This window comes from Ambystoma mexicanum, chromosome 10 (genome assembly GCF_040938575.1).
Source record: "Ambystoma mexicanum isolate Mex_15411 chromosome 10, UKY_AmexF1_1, whole genome shotgun sequence".
NCBI classification, from domain to species: domain Eukaryota; kingdom Metazoa; phylum Chordata; class Amphibia; order Caudata; family Ambystomatidae; genus Ambystoma; species Ambystoma mexicanum.
The window spans coordinates 859,283,304-859,304,292 of record NC_090932.1 but is presented as its reverse complement, the minus strand read 5'-3'; the positions used below and the strand labels follow the sequence as shown (position 1 = coordinate 859,304,292).

Genomic DNA, 20,989 nt, shown 5'->3' with positions numbered 1-20,989 from the left:
GGGGGCACTGTCCAGTCCCCCGCGACCGAGTTTTGGCTGGTGGCAGTGGATACTACTTTTTATATTCGACCGCAAATATATTCCTATGGGATTTCCCCATTGTTCGAGGCTACCACTTTTTAAAATAGCCTCGAACATACCGCCGGTTTATTAAATTAATATAAATTCACCGATTGTTTTTTTTGTTGCCGAAACTTGGTTCCAAAATGGCGTTTGTGTTCGATTCTGTGACTCCAACCCAAGTCGAGCCCTTTGTTCCACTTTTTGGCGGGCTTCTCCACAGAAGCCTCCAAAAGTGGTGCCACTCTGTCTGGGTACCACAGGGGGCATGGGAGGGGGTTTAGGCACCCTGGACTGAGTTGCCTCGGCAACTCAAGTCGCACTCTTGTGTGATTGGCCCAAGTGGTGAGCCGCCCGGCTCACCACTTAGCATGTTTGAGTGACAGCTAGGCTGAATGAATGGCGGTTTTCTGCATAAAAGCAGGGCTTTGGGGACTGGAACTTCAGAAGTCGCCACAGGACCTAAAGAATCAGAGGAGGGAGAAGCCGAGCTGACCTGCAACAACGACACCACCGGTGGAGCCCTGCTGAACCGTCTCACCATTTTTCCCGACCACAGATGAGATCTCCAGTCCGGACAGTCTTCTTCCTTTGACTTGTGGTGGATAACCAGTTTGCCTGTCTTTTCACCTTCCAGGACCATTTCGTGGCCGCCTTGCCCGTGCCAAGCACTCCGGCAACCGGAATACCATGGTTTACCACTACCGCAAAGAAAAGGGTGGTACCTTGTAACCGGGAAACTCTGCGGCTGGTTTCTTCCCTGGCAGCGCAACGACCTTTAGCTTTCCTCCATGTCGAGACCTCCTCTTCCTCTGGATGAAACACTGACTTGCACCGGCTGCCAGGAACAACTGCCACCGCTGGAGCGTTCTTCCCACTTTCAGGTACTGTGTCCTGCCTGGCTTCCCTTGCGACAGATCGTTCGGGGTGACAGTAAATCCTCAACATTGTAACCTGGGTTAGCCTTGGACCTGTTAACTAACTTTTCCTGACTTGATCTCAATCTTTTTGTGAACTATTTACAAAGACTCTTTGGGCATAACCCCACTGTGTGATCCTGGACACATTTCGCTTGCTCTCTCTAAGAGTGGGCCTGGCGTATGAACTTCCTTGCTCTCCAGTAGACTTTGCCTAACCTGCCTCACTGTGGTTCCTTGAAAAGTATTGAAATTTGTGTGCTTTTATAACTCTGCCTTTTTCCCTCCCTTTTTAATAACTTATTAGAGGGCCATCTTAATTTAAGCGCTCACCTCTGTATGAAAATAAGTGGTGTTTCTCATTAAGACTTGTCTAATGAGTAATTAGGGTTGTATATATATATAATAGTGACTGTGTGTTGAATTTATTTACCTCTCTTTGTGCTTGGGTAATTTACAAGTGTGTCTTTAAATAAATAATTATATACTTTTACACCAAAGCTCTGGTCAGTGTTTGCTTGTGCTACTGTATCTCTGTACCTATTGTGTATACTCTACATACTGCCTAACTCATCTTGAGAGAAGTCTGACTGCTCAGCCACAGCTAGCAGGTAAATCTAGGTGGTGCAGACTGCTACCAATTGGGTTTACTGCCAACCTCCTGTAGTCCTAAATCTTTTGCAGTGGTCCCTAAGGGAACTGCACAGGTTTCTGCCTAACAATAAGGTAGCAGAGAATACTTTATTTCTGTGTTGTATTCTTTCCCATCATTGCATTTCCTTGAACCCATATAAACTTGATATGGTTTCAATCAAAACAATGTGGTCACTTTTTCCCCTGTGACTACTCACTCCCCCGACGATGCACTATGAAGATATGGAAATGAGAGCACACAGGTTTCAAGAATACAATCAATAATGCAGTTCAATTCCAGTTCCCCCAGCAAGGTTAGAGAAAACAGGCAAAAATACTTTTGAATGTGATTGCAATGAATGGGAAAATATAATCCATCATGAATCATAGCTAGTGTTGACCTGTACCAATCCAAAGTAATTCTCGCTGGTGCTGAATCTAATTTTAGTGAATTAAAATCATTTTAGCATCAGATTGAAAACGAAATTCAGCAGTTGCAAACAAGAAACAGCTATTCTGACATGTGGTGAAATGGAGATAAATTGCAATTCGCGGCAATTTTTCTGTGTGCGTGAAACGCGATTACAGAAAAAACTATAAGGAATTGGAATGTCGTTTTGGCTTGGAAAGCTTAGGATCTTAGCTTCAAAATGACAGTTAAATCTCGGTTCTAGGACGCGTGTTTCACAAGTTACGGAGGTTTTTGTGAAGGTAGATTTTTCCGAAATAAAGTCACGATTTCAAAATGACAGATTACGCTTTACAGATTTGGAATCAACCGCAGGGACACAAGATTCTATAATGCAGTTCTGGACAGATTGAAATGGATGGAAGAGGATTACTTTAAACTAATAGATTGGTTATGGACAGTTTTAGACTAAATACTCACTCCTAGGCTTTGGACTGCAATGGGCCTTGTGAAAGATCTGGTCAAGGGTTTGGCTTCACTCTTGCCACCGGACAGGTCTCAGGCACTCTGGGTTCTGCTCTCAGCACTGCACCGTGGTCTGGGTGGCCTCTTGAACTGGATCTGACGGGTTCTGGATAAAGCGCAGCTTTCTGGGTATGGACCTTGGTTCTAGTACAGGGTTCTTAGCTAGAAGCAAAACAGCTCAGCCAGGCTGTTGAATGGTTTAGTTAGGCTCCGTGGAAGTTTAGGGGTAGGAATCAGGTTGCAAAAGATTCTGAAGGCCTGCTGCAAAGAGTTCAGTTTGGGTTAGGCCTCTGCTTCAGGGTTCTAGAGTTTGGTTCTAGAGTTGGTTCTAGATTTGGAGTCTGGAGTCTTCCTGCAGGGTGCTACGCCAAGAAATCAGTTGAGTAGTGGAAGCATGTGTGTGTCCTATCTGTCCTAGCAGTCCTTATTTATGTATTTCCAAAGTGGGTGGGGAGGTGGATTCTCTATGCCCAACCCTCTAAGGATTTGATAGGTTAGAGGATTCCCTGTCCCCATACTGGAGAAAGGATCAGCGTGTCATCCTGTGTCATCTTTATGGCTTAGGGAAGAAACCTCCCCTTTGTGTCTGTACAGGATATCCTATTTTCCGTAAAACACATATTTACAATATATACCACTTGTTAATATTACATAAATTACATGCCAGATTAATTAAGATGCATTTATGTTTAACTCTCCTCTTCCTCAGAGCTTGGGCTCAGAAATGATCACTTTTTGTGCTTTTCGTGGGTTTCCCAATATTCTTTCTGTACCGAATTTTAGACATGCCTGCACACCCTCTCTGGGCATATTAGTGTAATTTCTTATGTTCATAGCAACAACACAACAGCTATAATATGAATACATTCCGGGGTTTGGTCACAGAACCTTGCACAGAGTCCAGCTTAGTCTTGAACTGTGAATGAAGTTTTCTTTTTCACACTCTCAAAATTTTAGATTTTTGTCAGCTCGGTACAATTTGTTATAAGCATTTTTATAAAACATACATTTGCTTTCAATTCACACAGTGGTTTGTCTCCGCCTCCAGGGTCTGGGCTGACTCAGAGGTCACATGTCCTGTCTCCTTCCAGCAGTTTGTTGTCAGTTACACCTGAATTTAGCATATTCCTATTCATCCCAAAGAATCCATTGTCTTGACTGAGAGCAACAGGCCAGGGTGCCTCTGCTAGTTCCTATTCACACCAGCCTGTCAATCTCTTGGCCAAGGGCAGGGGAAGCTTCCTTTGTCCAGGGAAAAGGTGTGAAATGTTTTTGAAGCACTGTGTGGGAAACTCTTAATTCTTAAACTCAATGTCTCCAAATTGTCTTTTCTTATAATATAACCCACATTTTTAACACATACATTAAACAATTTCTTCCTTCAAGCCTTTTCAGAATATAATTTTAAATCATATCCACCTCTTAGGCTTCTGATAGCATGTCTTTCTTGGGCATAGTTTGGGGTTCAATTGGTAAACTTTACAAAAATGGTTTTAAAACACCAGCTTTCTGGTAGAGGTGAGCAACGGTATTATACCCATTTTGGACAGATGTCTTTCCATCAAGGATCTTTAAAGGAGGATTTTGTTCTGAGAACATATGATTTGTGCTGACATTGTATTGATGTGGATTCTTGCAGTAATGATGTGGAGCATCCAACAAAGAGGTTGGATCTTTTAGGTGCTTTGTGAGCCATGATTTTAGCAATTTTTGACAACCAAGAAAACGGATTTTCAAACAGCTCTGTGTTTCTTTTTTAATCAGCATTGCTATTTCCAAGTGGTTTCAGGCTACTTTGTGGGTAGCCCAATGGTGGTTTTTGCAGTGATCTCCTGTGCTCACTAAGATAGCAAAAGTGGATGGTGGCCTGTTTTTCAGGTTTTCACTGTGCAATTTCTGGTGATTTCTAACGAGCAGCATGCTTTCTGGTGGCCATTATGATGATTCTGCTGCCAGCAAGGCACAGTGATGTTGCAGGGCTTGGATGAGTGGGTTGATACATCGCACAGGTGTGGCAATGGGGTTTGTGGGAGCGGGGCAGGCCAGCAGGGGACATTGTTCCATTACTTCTTTTCTTGCACTTTGACCACTGAATGTTGCTCATTGGCCACAGGAAGATGGGGACTTCAGAGTTAGATTGTAGAAATGAATTTGTAGGCAGTCGCCCATTTACACCAAGTCTGGGGGCGCACAGACCACCGTGCTGTGGACCAATTACCAAGCTCTATTGGGGGGGGGGGGGGTGGACATTACACAGCCACATGTGCTTCCGCCTCTGCCTTCTGCAGCAACTACTGCTTAGATGTGAGTTCATGGTCTGATACCATGTTTGGGCAGGCATTGCTGAAGAATCTTTTTGCTTGAAAAAGTAGCAAGGTTCCTCCTCCTCTAGGTGGGTGTTGATTTGTAATCGCCATACAGTATGAAGGGAACAGGATGGGAGAACTGTAGTACGGAAAAGTTACTCACCTTAGAACTGGGAGTACAGTAAGACACAGTGTAATTTTCTCCCTACGTCCCACCCTCTGAACTCATTTTATGTGGATAGTTAGGGCAGTCTATTCCGATGGATGAAAAAGGGTGACTGAGGTGTGGCACTGGCGGTGGAGCATGGTTATGCCCATGGCCACGCCAGAAAATGTATTGGGGAAATGCTCACTTCTTTGGTGGAAATTGCTCCAGTTCAAACACTCATAGTCCAGAGTCCCCTTTCCTGCATATTGTATAAGTACAGTAGTCACTATGGTGAGTAACGTTTCCTTTTTTGGCAAGCACAAAGTGTGTGAAACTTTAGTCAGTGTTTAGAAACTATGCTTGGTAAGTGAAACACTTTGAATTAACTTCTGTAAATGGCATGAGGATAGTTGCTAGGGTGAATACTAAATGTACAGTATTCATTCATTCATTCATTTTGTCATTTGTATAGCGCCCATCACAATGATTATGGTCCCAACGTACTTGTTGGTTGAATGCCTTCGGAGGGTACCGCAGTGCAAATTTGGGAGAATTGGGAGGTGCTCTTATGCGCCTGTGCACTTTAGCCAACAATCTTATGTGAGGGTGGCTAAGACCCTGTTATTCACCCATGTCTGAATGGTGTGTGGATGGGCGGAGCAGAGGTAAACTATGAACTAAGCAGGGTGGATTGCGTTTACGGATATAGAGAATTATGTGGGAAGCTACAGTTAGAATTGTCTTTGTTAAATGTAGCTTCATTCTTATGGCAGAGGTGTTGCGCAATAGTGCTTGTGTTATATCTGAGTGCAGGGTATGTGAAATGAGCCGTGCCTTCTGCTAAACGATAAAGGTGCGGTTTACGAAGGGAGAAATGGGTTAGCTGTACAAACAACAATGTTTACATCCTGGGGTCCGTCTATGTAAAAAGAGCAGTGCTTTGTAACACCTAGATTAAAAAAGTAGAGCAGGGCCTCAACTGCCTAGAAAGAGGAAGTGTGAACAAAATTAGGAAAACGCCTAGATTTAAAAGGGGAGCCGTGCCTAAAATGCATAGACACCCATTGAGTGAATAATTTAGAAAACACCTTATGCAATTAATGGTTAGCATACACAATTAGGCCAAACGCAGACTAAGGCTACATCACACAACTTGGCCAAACGAGGTAAATGACTACCTTACACAATTGGGCTAAATGCAGAATGTGGCTGCCCCACACAACTAGGCTAAACACAGAATATGGCTACCTTACACAATTGGGCTAACTGCAGAATGTGGCTACCTTACACAATTCGGATAAATGCAGAATATGGCTACCTTACGCAAGTAGGCTAAATGCATGTAGCTATACAATATTAGCCAATTTATTTTATTTATTTATTTAATGTGATACAGTCTATTTAATAAACTTTACACATATTAATAAGTAAGCCCATATATAGATTAAACTTCCATGAGCAGAATAATAACAATATAACAATATTAGCTAATACGAGTGGAGGGGTATTACTGGAGTAAAGTATTAACTGTACTCCCCACCCACAACACACTTACCTTAGCCGTAGCCGTAGCTGTAGGTTGTCCGTGTTCGCCTGGGGACACCTGACGCATTCAAACACGTAGTGCCGCTGCTTAGTTAGGGAGCTGCCCTTTGCATCTGGCCCTAAACAGGCTGGCTGTCGGGGCAAGACTGCCATGGGGCCCTCAGTAAAGAGGCTGCTTCGTGGTGGAGGCCACCAATCACAGACTGGGTGGGCAGGAGGAGGGATTGGGGGCGGAGAGAGATATGTTGGACAGCTAGCGGGGAAAACAAACACAAACAAATGCTGCTCCCGGCCTCCATCCGTTCTCCATTCTGCATCAGGTGAAATAAACACAAGAAAATGCAGAATGGAGAATGGATGGTGGGTGGGAGCGGCATCAGGTAAAAATGACCGCAATAAACTGCAGAATGGAGAACGGATGACAAGCAAAAGCAGTGGCAGGGTAAATAATTACACAAAAATGCAGAATAGAGAACAGATGGGAGTGGCGGCAGGGGAAATAATCACAAAACAATGCAGAATGGAGAATGGAGAACGGATGGCAGGTGGGAGCGGCAGCACAGGAAATAATCGCAAAACCATGCAGAATGGAGAACAGATGGTGGGTGGGCACGGCGGCAGCGGCAATAAACACAATAAATGCTAAATGGATAACGGTTGGTGGGTGGGAGTGGTGGCAGGGAAAATAAACACAAAAAAATGCAGGATGGATGGCGGGCGGGAGTGTGGTCCGGCGGTGTACATGGGCTACTCACCTGGGCTTGCAGCTAGACAGTGAACTAATAGGACTTGGGGCATCCAGGGCTTGAATCTCCCTGGCAGAGGTCATCAATCAGCGGCAGGGTGGGCGGGAGGAGGTGGTAGGGGCAGAAGGATGCATATTAGACAGCAAGCACGGGAAATAAACACAAAGAAATGCTGAACGAATGTGAGCGGGAGCAGGGTTGGAAGGGGGAATGGGCTACTTACCTGGTCTTGCAGCTAGACACTGAACTGCTAATATGTCAAATGTTTGTTACAGCTAGGCCCAGGAAGATTGTGTAGACCGAAATGTTGTGATTCAACAAAAGGAGCATAACAAAAATAATATGAATTTAATTGGCAAAATCTATGTGAAGCAACCAGTCCATAGCACGACAAGAAAATGCAAAATGTTGGGGGGGGGGGGGGAAATCAACATTATTGATCTGCAAAAACAAAAGACGTGTGTTGTATACACTGTTTTGGGAGACTGCAGGAACTATTGAAAAGTCCCAATTTCATAATTAAAACATGTGCAGGAGCTTGACACTTTTTGAGTTTCTACAAATAGAAGTACAGGTTATTTAGAATATGTAATGCCAAATAGTGCTTAAACCCGATTCCGGGTCTGAAACAGCTCACACATGATGATTTGTTGGCTTCCTAGGATAATTCTAGACCAACCCCTATGACAACACGTCTGAGAAGGCAGAGCGAGAGAGAACGAGAGCTGAGGGGGCAAAGAAAAAGAATAATTTCAGAAAGTGATCATTTACTGCAACATCCGCAAAGGGATACCTCAATGTGGACAGTAGAAGAAGTTTGGGCCTTTATACATTCTTTACCAGGTATACATATTCTTATTAAGTATTCTTATTACAGAGAGTCTCATTAATATGTGTTATCATATTATATTGCTTTTATAAAGTGCAAAGAGTTTTGGATATGGAAACCGCAAACTGTCTTTATGCAAGCTGGCATTTCAAAGGTGCATCAACAACTACTTTACTTTCCTAAAGTGATTAGGGTAAAAATTAACTCTCCTGTGTGTGGGTTCAACTGGAATCCAACAATCATTCCTCTTTTTGGCACACAAAAAAGAAAAATAAGTATTTTTCTGGAGAGCTGTTCTCACTTTTTGACACAATTTAGTTTTCTTTTGTCCATCTGTCCTGTCGTTCGCGCAATTTCTTTGCAAAAGATGCTCAATGAGCCCAAGAAGGAATTATTTTCAGTGTGCTGTAAAAGAAAATTGGATTCACTGGGCGAGCACCTGTTTTTTGGTGTGCATTGACTTTCATCCCACTGTTTGTTTCTGCGAGCAGGCCATTCCAAGATGGCCGCATGCGCACCAGATGCCTGGTGCCCGAAGCTGCGCCCCTGATTGGGTTGAGACCCTTACTTCATTGGCTTATCCGAAAGCCGGCAGGCTTGGACGGCCCTCCTCTCAAGGCCCACTCCTGGCCCCTGTCTGCTCCCTGTCTGCTGCCGGTTCGCTGTGCGAGGACTTCCTGCACCCCCTCACGAGAGCATTGAGGATGTCGCTCCCACACTCTTCAGTGGAGCTTGAACTACCGTGACTTTCTCACCTCCACAACAATGGGTTAGTCTCCTCTTACTCGACACACACCTACCACCCTGACCTTCCTTACCTCTGTCCATCTCACCTGGTCTCCCACTCTTACAGCCTATGATTGCACTGTGTTTTCTCACCTACTGCTACCTATTTGAATTTTTTTGAACAATTTTTATTGGTTTTCTTTAAACAAACATACAATTAACTTGCAATACTTGTTACAATTCTCCAGATTTCACATAAGTCGATACGTGTCAATTGCATCCCCTCTCCCTCCCCCCTTACAAGCTTACTCTACCTCGTGCTCTGCAGCTGCTTCATGCGCAGGGAATTCCCTGTCTATGTTCCCATCTGAGTCCTGGCCACTTGACCAGTCCTGGGCGGGCCCATACATTGCAGCTACTAACTGTTTCCAGGCAGTCAGGGTTTCTGTTTCCTCCTCCCCTCCAGTGTTACCCGCATCTTGCCACACCGCTGTTTCAGCTTCTGTCCATTTCTGGCGGTCTTTCCACCAGACCTCTGTCCTTGGTCTGTGGCATGCCTTCCACCCCAGGGCAATTCTGCGCTTTGCAAGTATATATGCCAGATCCTTTAATTTGCTTACATGTTTCAGTTTTTGTGGTCTGGGAAACCCCCTCCATCATGCATGCCCACGCTGTCTCAATATTTATCTTAACCCCTTTCTCGTCTAATCTATGGGCTATTTCTTCCCAGAATTTATCAATCTCTGGGCACGGCCAGAACATGTGCGTCATCCCAGCATTCTCTTCTCCACATTTAGGACATGTCTGCTTTTCCACATTCTTAAATTTGGCTATCCTTTGAGGAGTCATATATGCCCTATGAGTTATATATAATTGTATTTGCTGTAACCTGGCATTCCTCAACACCTTCTTGTGGTATCCTTGGGCCCGTTCCCACCTCCCATCACTCATGGGAGCACCCACGTCTTCTTCCCAGTCCTGCTTTAATTGTGTCAATTCCTTCCCCACTTTGGACATCAATAGCTCATATATTCTAGATATCTCGTGCCCCCCTTCTGCTATGTCATATATTGTTTCTATGGCGGCGTCCGGTAGCTCCTCTAGTGTTATTTCTGACCATGCCTCTTTTATCCTCCTCCTCATTCTAGTATATGAAATGTATTGCCCGTCATGCAGCCCTGTTTCCTCCACCAACATCTCAAATTCCTTAGTTCTCCCTTCTTGTATTACATCTCCCACCGTTGCTATCCCCACCAGCTCCCAGTGCTTCCTAATCATCTTCATTAGTTAGCCGTCCCCTCCCGTCAGTGCAACCAATGGTGCTTGCGGGGAGCACAGGGTTGGGTTTTCCATAACCTGGCAGGCTCTACACCACACTTTCCATCCTAGTGTCAACATCTCTGGGTGGTCTCTCATCTCATCTTTGGGGAGCCATATCACCTCCTTCAGGAAGAAGTGGGCACATTCCAATCTCAATAATCTGGATTTTGCGGTTGGATCTTCAGATAGCCATATAGCTACATATTGTAGTTGGCTAGCGAGGTAGTATATTTCATAGTTTGAAAGCTACAAAACACATACAAAAGAGGGGGCATCAAATTGCCAAAGGGCTATTCTATTCCTTGTCCCGTGCCAGAGGATGTCCCTGCAAATGCTATGTAGTGTAACAAAAAATTGCTTCTGTATCCAATATGGTATGTTCCCAAAGTAATGTAATAATCTTGGCAGGACCACCATTTTCAGCATCGCCCCCAACCCCAGCATTGCCAGGGGGAGCTTCACCCAGAACCTCATGCTATTTTCTATTTTCCTCACCGACTTCTCCGTATTTTGGTGATGTTCTGCCTCCACCGTATGGTAAATATCTATTCCTAGGTATCAAAAAGTGTTTGTCTCCCATGGTATTTGTAGGATTGGTAACTGATCTTGTGGGGTCCCCACATACCTACCCAGTGGAAATATACATGACTTTTTTGGGTTCACCGCTATACCCGATAGCGACACAAATTGCTCCATCACCTCCAGGAGATACTGGAGGTTCTCTTCGGGGTATCGTAGGTAGAGCAGCATATCATCTGCGTACAGTGAAATTAGGTGCAGCTCCCCTTTGATGTTGATCCCTATTATGTCATATTGCTGTCTCAAGTATATCGCCAGGGGTTCCAGCGCCAGGATATATAACATGGGGGACCACGGACATCCCTGTCTAGTGTCCCTGCTAAGTTGCCACCTCTCCGATATTATCGCACCCGTCTTAACGCTGCTATATAGTGCACCGCTGGCCAGTTTGACCCACCGAAGGTATCCCACGCCTATCCCATAGTTGGCCAGAGCAGCCATCAGCCAAGGCTATTTAACGCAGTCGAATGCTTTTATTGCATCTAGTGATACTATCGCTATCTCCCCGGATCCTCTCTTGTATGTTCTATAACCCGATGCAATCGTCTAAGATTATCAGATATGTTCCTGTGTGGGACATAGCCCGTTTCATCTTGGTGTATTAGTTTTATTAATAATCCCTTTCATTCTATTGGCCAGTATCGCCGTGAGTATTTTACTATCTTGGTTGAGCACCGACAGCGGCCTATACGAGCCACAATCTTTGCCCAAATTGTTGGGTTTGGGGAGAGGGACAATGATCGCCTCTCTTAGGGATTCTGGCAATCGTCCTATTTCATATGACTCGTCAACATTTCCAAGAGTGGGGGGGAGTACCTCTTCGCTATACGTTTTATAAAATTCACTAGGAAGTTCGTCGGCCCCGGGGGTCTTACTAGTAGGCAGCTGCCGTACCACCGCTTCCAGTTCCTTTAAAGTTATAGGGGGCGTCCAGCATATCTCGCTCCTCAGTACTAATTCTCGGCATGTTTATGTCTTCTAAGACCTCCTGTATTGTCCTGCAGTCGCTTGGTTCCACGTCCCCATATAATTGTTGGTAATATCCCTGGAACTCCCGGTTCACCCCCTCCTGTGTGTCCTCTATTTGTCCATCTTCTCTCACAATTTCTCGAATAGTGGTCCTGGGGTTGTCACTTTTATACAGCCATGCTAATATCCTCCCCGGTTTATCCCCTCCCGCGTGCTGTCTTTCTACATATTTTTTATAGTTTAGGTTGCACAGTCTCTCCCAATGCCCCATGCACTTTTGTTGTAATTTAAGTACGGTATCCGCATCTTCTTTGGTACCCCCCTCTCTGCGTAGGACCCCTTCTAATTCTGCCTCGGTTTCCTGCAGCTCCAGTAAGATCCCTCCTTGTAGTCCTTTGGACTTGGCTATAGCTATCCCTCTTACTACCACTTTAAAAGCTTCCCAGAGCGTACCGGCTGACTCAACACTCCCAGTGTTAGTGTCAAAGTAGTTTATGATTTCCTCCCTTAGATCCTCCCTAAATATCATATCCTTCAGTGCCTCAGCTCTGAGTCGCCATGTTGGGATCTTGGCTCTTGGGGGTCGGTATTGCCATCTTTGAATATAAAGCGAGGGTCTTGTCAGACCCTGCGCCATTGATCCTGTCTGTGCTATTCCCACCAACAGCTCCTGTGTGACAAACATATAATCAAGCCTAGTGTGTAGATTTTGCGCGGTAGACTATTGAGAGTACTGTCTGTCCTGTGGGTGGTGTACTCTCCATGCATCGGCCAGCCCGAAATCCATCAATATTGATTGCAACGCCCTAGCGGCAAGGGTCGGTCTCTCTATTTTTTTATCTGATCTGTCTATTTTCGGGTTCAGCATGCAGTTGAAATCCCCTCCCCAAATCATCGCACCCCCTAGGTACATGCTCATTTTACTGTATAATGTTTTGAAGTATGCCACTGTGTCCTGGTTCGAGGCATACGTGTTAATGATACATATTTCCCTATTTTCTACCAGCCCTTTTATTTATCCTCCCATCTGCATCTGCTGTGGACTGTAGCGCATTAAATGGTACATGCGGTGCTACCCAAGTGATCACCACCCTGGCATAGGTAGAGTATGTAGCTCCCACCACCGTCCCCCTCCCACCACCGTCCCCCTCCATTTCTTCCAGACCACCTCTAGTTTTTCTTTTGTATCAAGGCTATATCTATCTTCTGTCTACGCAAGTACATCACAACCTTGTTTCTTTTCATATAGCTATTGAGCCCCCTGACATTCCAGGTGATTACCTTAAGGTCCCTCATGTCCCCTTCACATCCCGTTCCTCCCTTTGTCCATCTCCAAGCGTTGCTCGGAGGCCATCGCTCGTATATGTAAGTTCGCTCACCCAAACGCCCCTTACCCTTTCTTCCGTCCCTCCCCTTACCCTTCCCATCCCCAACATAACACTTAACATCCCACACTCCCCATCCCCTCCCAACTGTTGCCCAGCTCCATCCCTGGATCTCACGCTCCCCCCACATCTAGTCCCTTTCTTGGTGCTGCCTGAACTCAGGATTCGGTGGGGAGATGCTGTACTATCGGCGCACCTACTATTTCTACTAGTGGGGATAGCGCGCATGCGTCCTATGGCTCTGATATCTCTATAAATCGTTGCGCTGTGCATCCCATGTCTAAGCTACTTATCACTATATTCCAGTCCACAATGTTCACTTGGCAAGTGTCTATGGCAGGTGGTCTCTTCCTTACTGCCATCCAACTTCACCAATCACTGCCCCTTGACCCCTACACAGTATCACTCCCTTCTCATTAGCCCCCATGTAGCCGGATCACTTAGCTTCTCCGTCTCGATCCTGGTCCCCCTCCGACTCTGGGCATCCATTTGTGTCCAGCCATCTTGCCGCTTCCTTCGGGGTCTCAAAAAAATGGGCTCTGCTCTTATGCAAGACTTAGCTTCGCAGGGTATAGGAGCATGTATTTCATCCGAGCAGTGCGTAATCTCCTCTTGACTGCCACATAGCTGTATCGTTGCCTCTGCACTAGCATAGTGTAGTCCGGGGTAGGCCGTGATCGTTGCTGACGCTCTGGTTATTGTACCACCTTTCCGGAACAATTCCAGGATCTTTTCTCGATCTCTATAGTTCAAAATCTTAACCAGGAGCACCGCCCAGAGCTATCATTGCTGAGGCCTTCTCGTCTGGGCACGGCGCGCTCGTTCAACCGCAAACCCTTGGGAGAGTTTACCAGCTCCTATTTCCTGGAGTATCATGTTCTCCACATAGTCCGTGGGGTCTGTGCTTTCTTCCCCCGTCCTTACGCTTCCTCTGCCTGGTTTTCCAGATTGGCCACTTGTTGTTTCAGCACGTGTACCTCTTTTGCGTTAGCGGTACTTAGTTCCTCATTCGCCTTTACTGCACTCTCCAAGCCACTGGTTCGGTCCGCCAGCGCCCTCACGTCTTGCCACAATAAGTTAACATCTATCCCCACTGCGTCTGTTTTCTTTTCCAGCGTTTCTTTAAGCTCAGCCACTGCCGTGCCCCACGCGGATTTCAGTTCCGTGATGGCTGCGAGTATTCGTTGGTCGTCTCTCGGTGTGTTCTCAGTCTCTTGCACCGTAGTCCCGGGCTGTGCTGGTGGGGTAGTAGGCTGCTGCGCTTTTGCGAATATGTCCATGGTCGGCTGCTTAGTTTTCCCTTTCCCTCCTTTTTGGGCCATTCTGTGTGCGTTCTCTTGTGCCTTAGTGGCTTGCTTCTCGTGGTGGTGCGCCGCTTCGCCGCTTTGCTCTCCTCCCCGTGGGCTCACAGTGACAGTGTTCCTCGCCTCGCTTCTCATTTGTGGTGCGGGTCCGCCCCATCGGGGAAGAAGTGCTGTGCCCTGTATGCTTGGTGTCTATTGGCACACCTCTCTCTTCTATACCTGGGCCCTTCCTGCAGCCAGTTCTGGGTTGCGATTCTTTGCTTATGTGGGCCCCAGCCTCCGTGGCTGCTTTGTGACCTCACCGTGGGTCGCTGTACTTGCCAGTCCTTTGTATATGACTATTCTTGTCCTGCACCCCTTCCTCAGCCTTCCCTATGTGCAGGGCCTGTTTCGGGTCTGATGTCTCATGGCAATGCGTGGGGCTGTCCAACCTTCGTTGCTATTATTGCCCCCTGTGGGCTCCAACATACCACCTCCGATCTGAACACATAGGACGTGGGGCTTGTCACACGGGCTCATTTATTTATTTCAGTCACAGCGTTTCCTGCTTCTGAAACATGCTGTGGTGTACATATGCATTGCATGCTCCTTTGTCCCGAGTTGTAGGTGTTACTAGTAATCTGCTACCCCACAGCCTCCATGTACTGCTGTCCTTGCAGCTCACTCTATGCTGTCCATGCACTGCACCTCGCAAATGGCGCTGCCTGGGGCTGCCTTATCTACAAGGTGTGCTTTGTTATGGGGGCCGCCGGCTTTTGGTTATATCCCAGTGGTGTTGCCCATCCTGCCTGCACTGCGTACCCAGATTCCATCTGGCAGTGGTCTTTTATAATATTCCTTGGGGCCCCCAGCCACCCCGTACCATCTCGGGTCACCAGAGCAACCTGCTCCACGTTATAGGAAGGTGCGCAGCAACGTGCTGCTCGTGCAGTCCAGTTCGCATCTGGGCTGGCAGCAGTTCTTTATTAGTATATTGTTATCACGCCCGGACCGTGGGGTTTTTAGCTCTCAGTTAATTTTGTATGCACTGCGCAGCTGACTCCTGTATGTCGGTGGCCCTTTGTTGTTCACTTCAGGGCTCCCAGCCGTCTCCCACCATCTGTGCCACTCGCTCCCGTTAGGGAGAATTCTCTGTTTTGGCTGAATTTCTTAACCTAGTGAGTCCCCCAGCAGCTTTGCTGGATTTTTGGGGTTTATTTTTTTTTCTCCTGCCAAGAGTGAGACTCTCTTACCCTCACTCTTGGACATGATTTGAGGGTGTCTCTTTGATTCTAGATGTGTTTAATGGGCTATGGGGTCTTTTACTCCATATGGCTTCATGTGTTTTTGTGATGTGTGTTACACAGCACCCTCAGTGCAGTAACACAGGGGAGTCATAGTGACCCCCCAGTATAGACTCCATACCCTGGGACTGACTACTGTCTCCCAGGGCATGCAAAGTCACCATTGACTTTACTAGTCTCAAATTCTGAACAGAACCAGTACAAACCATCATATTGTGGACGTACTGGCTGGGGCAATTCGATTGCCCCGGGTCTGTTAGTCGAGGGGGCACGTCTCCATCCCCCCTGATCGAGTTTTGGCTTGTGGCAGTGGATACTACTTTTTATATTCGACCGCGAATATACCCCTATGGGATTTCCTATTGTTCGAGGCTACCAACTTTAATTATTTAATTCCTATAGCCTCGAACATAGCGCTGGTTTATTTATTTAATATTAATTCTCCGGTTGGTATTTTTTGCCAGAACTCGGTTCTAAAATGGCGTTTGTGTTCGCTTCTGTGACTCCAACCCAAGTTGAGCCCTTTGTTCCACTTTTTGGCGGGCTTCTCCAAAGTGGTGCCACTCTGTCTGGGGTACTTAGGAGGGGTGGAGGGGGATTTAGGCACCCTGGACTGAGTTGCCGAGGCAACTCAAGTCGCACTCCGTCCTGATTGGCCCAAGTGGTGTGCCCGGCGGCTCACCACTTAGCATGTTTGAGTGACAGCTAGGCTGAGTGAATGGGGGTTTTCTGCATAAAAGCAGGGCTTTGGGGACTGGAACTTCAGAAGTCGCCACAGGACCTAAGAATCCGTTGAGGGAAAAGCTGAGCCGACCTGCTATGACGACACCACCGGTGGAGCCCTGCTGAACCGTCTCACCACTTTTCCCAACGACAGAGGAGATCTCCAGCCCGGAGAGTCTTCTTCCTTCGACTGGTGGGGATAACCAGTCTGCTTCCTTTTTCGCTTCCTGGAGCATCTCGTGGCCGCCTTGCCTGTGCCAAGCACCCCAACAACCGGGATACCACGTTTTACCACTACCGCGAATCAAAGGGTAGTACCTTTAACCAGAAAACTCTGCGGCTGGTTTCTTCCCTGGCAGTGCAAAGACCTTCATCTTTCCTCCACGTCGAGATCTTCTCTTCCTCTGGACGACGCCGCGACATGCACCCGCTGCCAGGAACAACTGCCCCCGCTGAAGGATCCTTTCCACATAAGGTACCGTGTTCCGCCTGGCTTCCCTTGCAACCAAATGTACGGGGTAGATTTAGCCCCGTCTTTCGTCCCTGGGTTAGCATGGGACACCCTGGCTAAACTTTTCTGAGCCTAACTAAAACGTTTCTGAAGTCCCTGCAAGACTTTTTAAGCCTGTTGTCATGGGGTGATCTTGGGTGCATTTGGGCCCTGCTCTCTTCAAGAGTGGGCCCGGCCTATGGACTTTGGCTCACAAGTAACTTTTGACTTTCCTGCCTTGCTTAAGAGTTCCTAAGTATTAGTGTGGTGTATTTTCCTACATTCTGCCTTTTTCCCTCCCTTTTTCATTAACTTATTGGAGTGCCATCTATAGTTAAGCGCTCACCTCTGTCTGGAAATAAGTGGTGTTAACTAAGACTTGTCTGATAAGGAATAAGGAGTGTATATATACTAATAGTAATTGTGTTTAGAGTGATTTACAATAATAGAGCTGGAGTGTTTCAATAAGTGTGTTTTTAAATAAATAATTATATACCTTGATACCAAAGCTCTGGTCAGTGTTTGCCTGAGCTATTGTATCTGAGTGCCTATTGTGTATACTTTGCATACTGCCTAACTCTTCTTGAGGGAAGTCTGACTGCTCAGCCACAGCTACCAGGTAAATCTGGGTGGTACAGACTGCTACCAAGTGGGTTTACTGCCAACACCTGTAGTCCTAAATCGTTTGCAGTGGTCCCCAAGGGAACTGCACAGGTTTCTGCTTAACAGCTCCACATTCTTGAGGCACTACGTGTGCCCGTCACCCTGGCGGCGGTCTTCTGTTGTGCTCTCCGAGCACCCAATTGTCTAGTGTAGTCGGAGCTGCCCGCTCCACATTGCAAGTAAATATGCCTCCCGCGCTGCGTCTGGTTATTACGTCAGTGGTGGTCCTTTGTTGTACTCCTCAGGATCACCGGAGCTGCACGCTCTAAGCTGAGAGTTATATTGTGGCTTTGCACAGCCCCCACAGTCCCCTCCTGGGCCAACGGCAGCGCCTTGTTACAGTTGCCAGTCCCCGGCGCGCTGGCTGCTTCTTCCACAGGTCACGTCCCTTGGATGTTCTTTGTGTCCGACCGCCGCCATCTTGATGTCAATTTCACGGCTCGGGTCGGGGACACAAAGTAGCTTAAGTGTTGCTACTTTACCTCATGCAGTCCGCCGCATCGCTCATTCTCTTCCAGGCACGTTCACACACAGTTGATGTAATTTGGGGCTAAAATCCTGTGTTTCACCTACTGCTACCGGTTAGGCAGAATTATATGCAGTACCCTTTGGGAAAACTGCACACAATTAGCACTACAAGTGGCAGTACAATTTCACCTTTGTTACAAGCCTGTACTACACAGTTATAGTGGTAGTAGTAGCGGAGCAGCCAGACTTATCTCAAGAGTACGTGAGCAGTACAAGATAGTTACACAAAGGACAGCAATTACTATGATTCAGGCAAACACTGACGCAAGGTTTCTAAGTAAAAGAATATATATTTATTTACTTATCAGTTGTATAACAGTTCACCTTACTAAGCAAGTTAAAAAAATCGCAATCATAAATACACTGCACCACTTCCCTTAAATTCTAGACAAGTTAGGCTCACAAAATGAAGTGGGATCAAAATGGCACTCCAGCAATTAAAAGGGAGGGAAAAACAAAGTTATCAGCAATAAGGCCAAACCAACAGGTAAGTATTCTGAGCAGTTGAACAAGAGAGGCTACAGTGAGGAGATCAGCTAGAAAAGGCGTAGGGCCAAAGTCGATAGGTCAAAAGTCTTTTGCTCAAGAGCACACAGTTCAGGGTAGTTTGCGGTAAAGTTCGTGCCACAGATTCCGGACGAGGTTGGTTGGTAGAAAAGATCGTTCAAAGAGAAGAGAAGGACGAGCCCTCGGATTGGAGAAAGATTTCAAACACTTTCACCGCGGCTGAGCGAAACACACAACCGGATTTGCACAGTACCTTAAAACGGAGAGAGGGCTTTAGCTGAGGCAGACGTTCCTGGTAGTTCCTGCAGGCTCACGGTTCCTGAAGCGACTGTCGGACTGATCAGAAGTAGGAAGACTGGAGGGTCCTGCACTACCCAGGAAAGAAACCAGCTGCAGCGCCAAACAACGAGTAAAAGGTGTGCTCCTTAAAACCCAAGCAGGGTCTGACCTTCCTGGCTATCCGGCACACTGTAGCTCTGTACAGTGAATTCGACCAGAGGAGGGGTCCTGGCTTGTAGTTTGGGCTAACTGGTTGGTCCCACCAGCTCAATGGAAGTAATTTCCTGGAGTATATTCTCTGTTGTCGGATTCGGAGATTCAGACCTGCAGCAGGGCTTCACCATGCAGTTCAGTCGTGGTAGAGATCCTCTTCTTCCAGTTCCTCGTTGGTTCTTCCGTTTCAGTTGCGACTCTGCTCTTCCAGTCCCAGAGACCTGCTTTTTATGAAATTTTCCCCTATTCATACAGCCTGGCCATCAATCACACAGCAGGGTGGCTGGCCTGGCAAGGCCAGTCCCCTTAGTCAATCAGACAAGAGTGTGACTTGGGTTACTACGGCAACCCATGGCAGGGGTCCGAAGATCCCTCCCTCACATCCTGCCTATCTAGACTATCAGGTGCCTTAAGCAAGGCTTCTGTCCAGAAGGCTGCGAAAAGACAGCGAACAAAGGAACCATCCCCGGTTTGGCGTGCAGAGAAAAACACGAGAAAGACTTTAACAAAAAGAAATGGCAAATAAACCCAGCCGGAACCAAAATAAAATGTATTTGGTCAAGCAGGTTTATGTTCGAGGCTAATATAATTGCCTGGAACAAACCTGTTTATATAGTATAATCGCGGTAGAAAAGTTAGGGTAGATACCACTGCCACCAGCCAAGTCTTAATGTTAAGGGGGCGAAACAAGGCTCCAAGAGGCACAGACAAAAATGGATACGAGTTAACCCTTTCCAATGCTCCATGTAAGATGGGGTGTACTGGGTCTGTGGTTTAAAGTGACTATATAAAGTTAATGGCAACTTTACCTGTTTCTGGCGGACAGTAGTCAGCCCCAGAAAAAATGAGTCAGTGGGAAGTCACAAAGCACCTTCAGTGCAGTGACATAGGGTTGTCTTTGAAACGCACACAAAAAGTGGTGCACATGCAGTAGGTGAGGCTCCAGTGCCCAAGATCACACAACCAGTAGAAATACACATAGCAAAACACATGTAAGAGTGGGGGAAAAAGGCGAAAAAAATAAATCCTAGAAATCCAGCAAAGCTGCTCAGGGAAACTTTAGGTAAGGGAAATCAGTCATTTATAAGAATTCTCCCTAACACTACCAATTTGAATTTGGCTGTGTTTCACCTACTGCTACCAATTTGAATTTGGCTGTTTCTCACCTACTGCTACCAATTTGAATTTAGCTGTGTTCCCCTACTGCTACCAATTAAAATGCTGCTGTGCCCTTGTGGTTGTGCCCTGTGTGCTTTTTTTCTTGAACTTTGGTTTTCCCCCAGTGACTGCATTGTGCTACTCTGCCCCGCTGTTCCTAACCTGATTCCCCCCCCCTTCCTACGCCTGTCCTCTCTCTCTACTTCACACATGGCACTCTCTGTTTCTCCTATTTTCTCTAACTATTTCTCCATCAACTATTCTTCCCTTCGAAGGGATTGTGTCCTCCGACGTATTCCTCATCTTATATATCTCCTTCCAGCTCTGCTGGCCTCGTAAAATTTTTTCTCTAGAGGGCGCTGCGCGTCGACGTCCTCCGAGTCGATGTCCCTCGACAGCCGCCGTATCGACGTCGACGTCATCCTGCCTATAAAGGCCGCGCGCAGCGTCCGTTGCTCAGTTCCGTTTTTCCGCGCTTACTCAGTGCCTCGGAATACCGTTGCTCAGTTCTTAGTCAGATTAATCCTATTTACCTCGAGTCATTCGATCCGTACTCGATGGCTTCCTCGTCGGAACCGACAACTCCTCGATCCGGCTTCAAGAAATGTCGAGATTGTGGGAAAAAGATGTTGTTGACTGACCCTCACAGATTTTGTCTGTGGTGTTTGGGAGCTGAACACCATTGTTCGGAATGCGAGGACTGTATGTCCATGACAGCTAAGGCCCTGAAGGAGCGTAGGGGGG

At 46.7% G+C, this 20,989-nt stretch overlaps 1 protein-coding gene across 7 annotated transcripts in view; it reads left to right on the top strand.

Annotated features, from left to right (window-relative positions):
- PHC3 (polyhomeotic homolog 3) overlaps positions 1–20,989 on the top strand; it is a 1,926,480-nt gene that overhangs the window by 1,889,436 nt on the left and 16,055 nt on the right. For 6 of the 7 annotated variants that reach the window (XM_069618558.1, XM_069618559.1, XM_069618556.1 and 3 more), the window contains one exon: positions 7,952–8,132. The exons of the other annotated variant lie outside the window; for it this stretch is intronic. In XM_069618558.1, the coding sequence (XP_069474659.1) occupies positions 7,952–8,132 (181 nt within the window). The remainder of the gene's footprint in view (positions 1–7,951; positions 8,133–20,989) is intronic. 7 annotated transcript variants of the gene reach the window in all.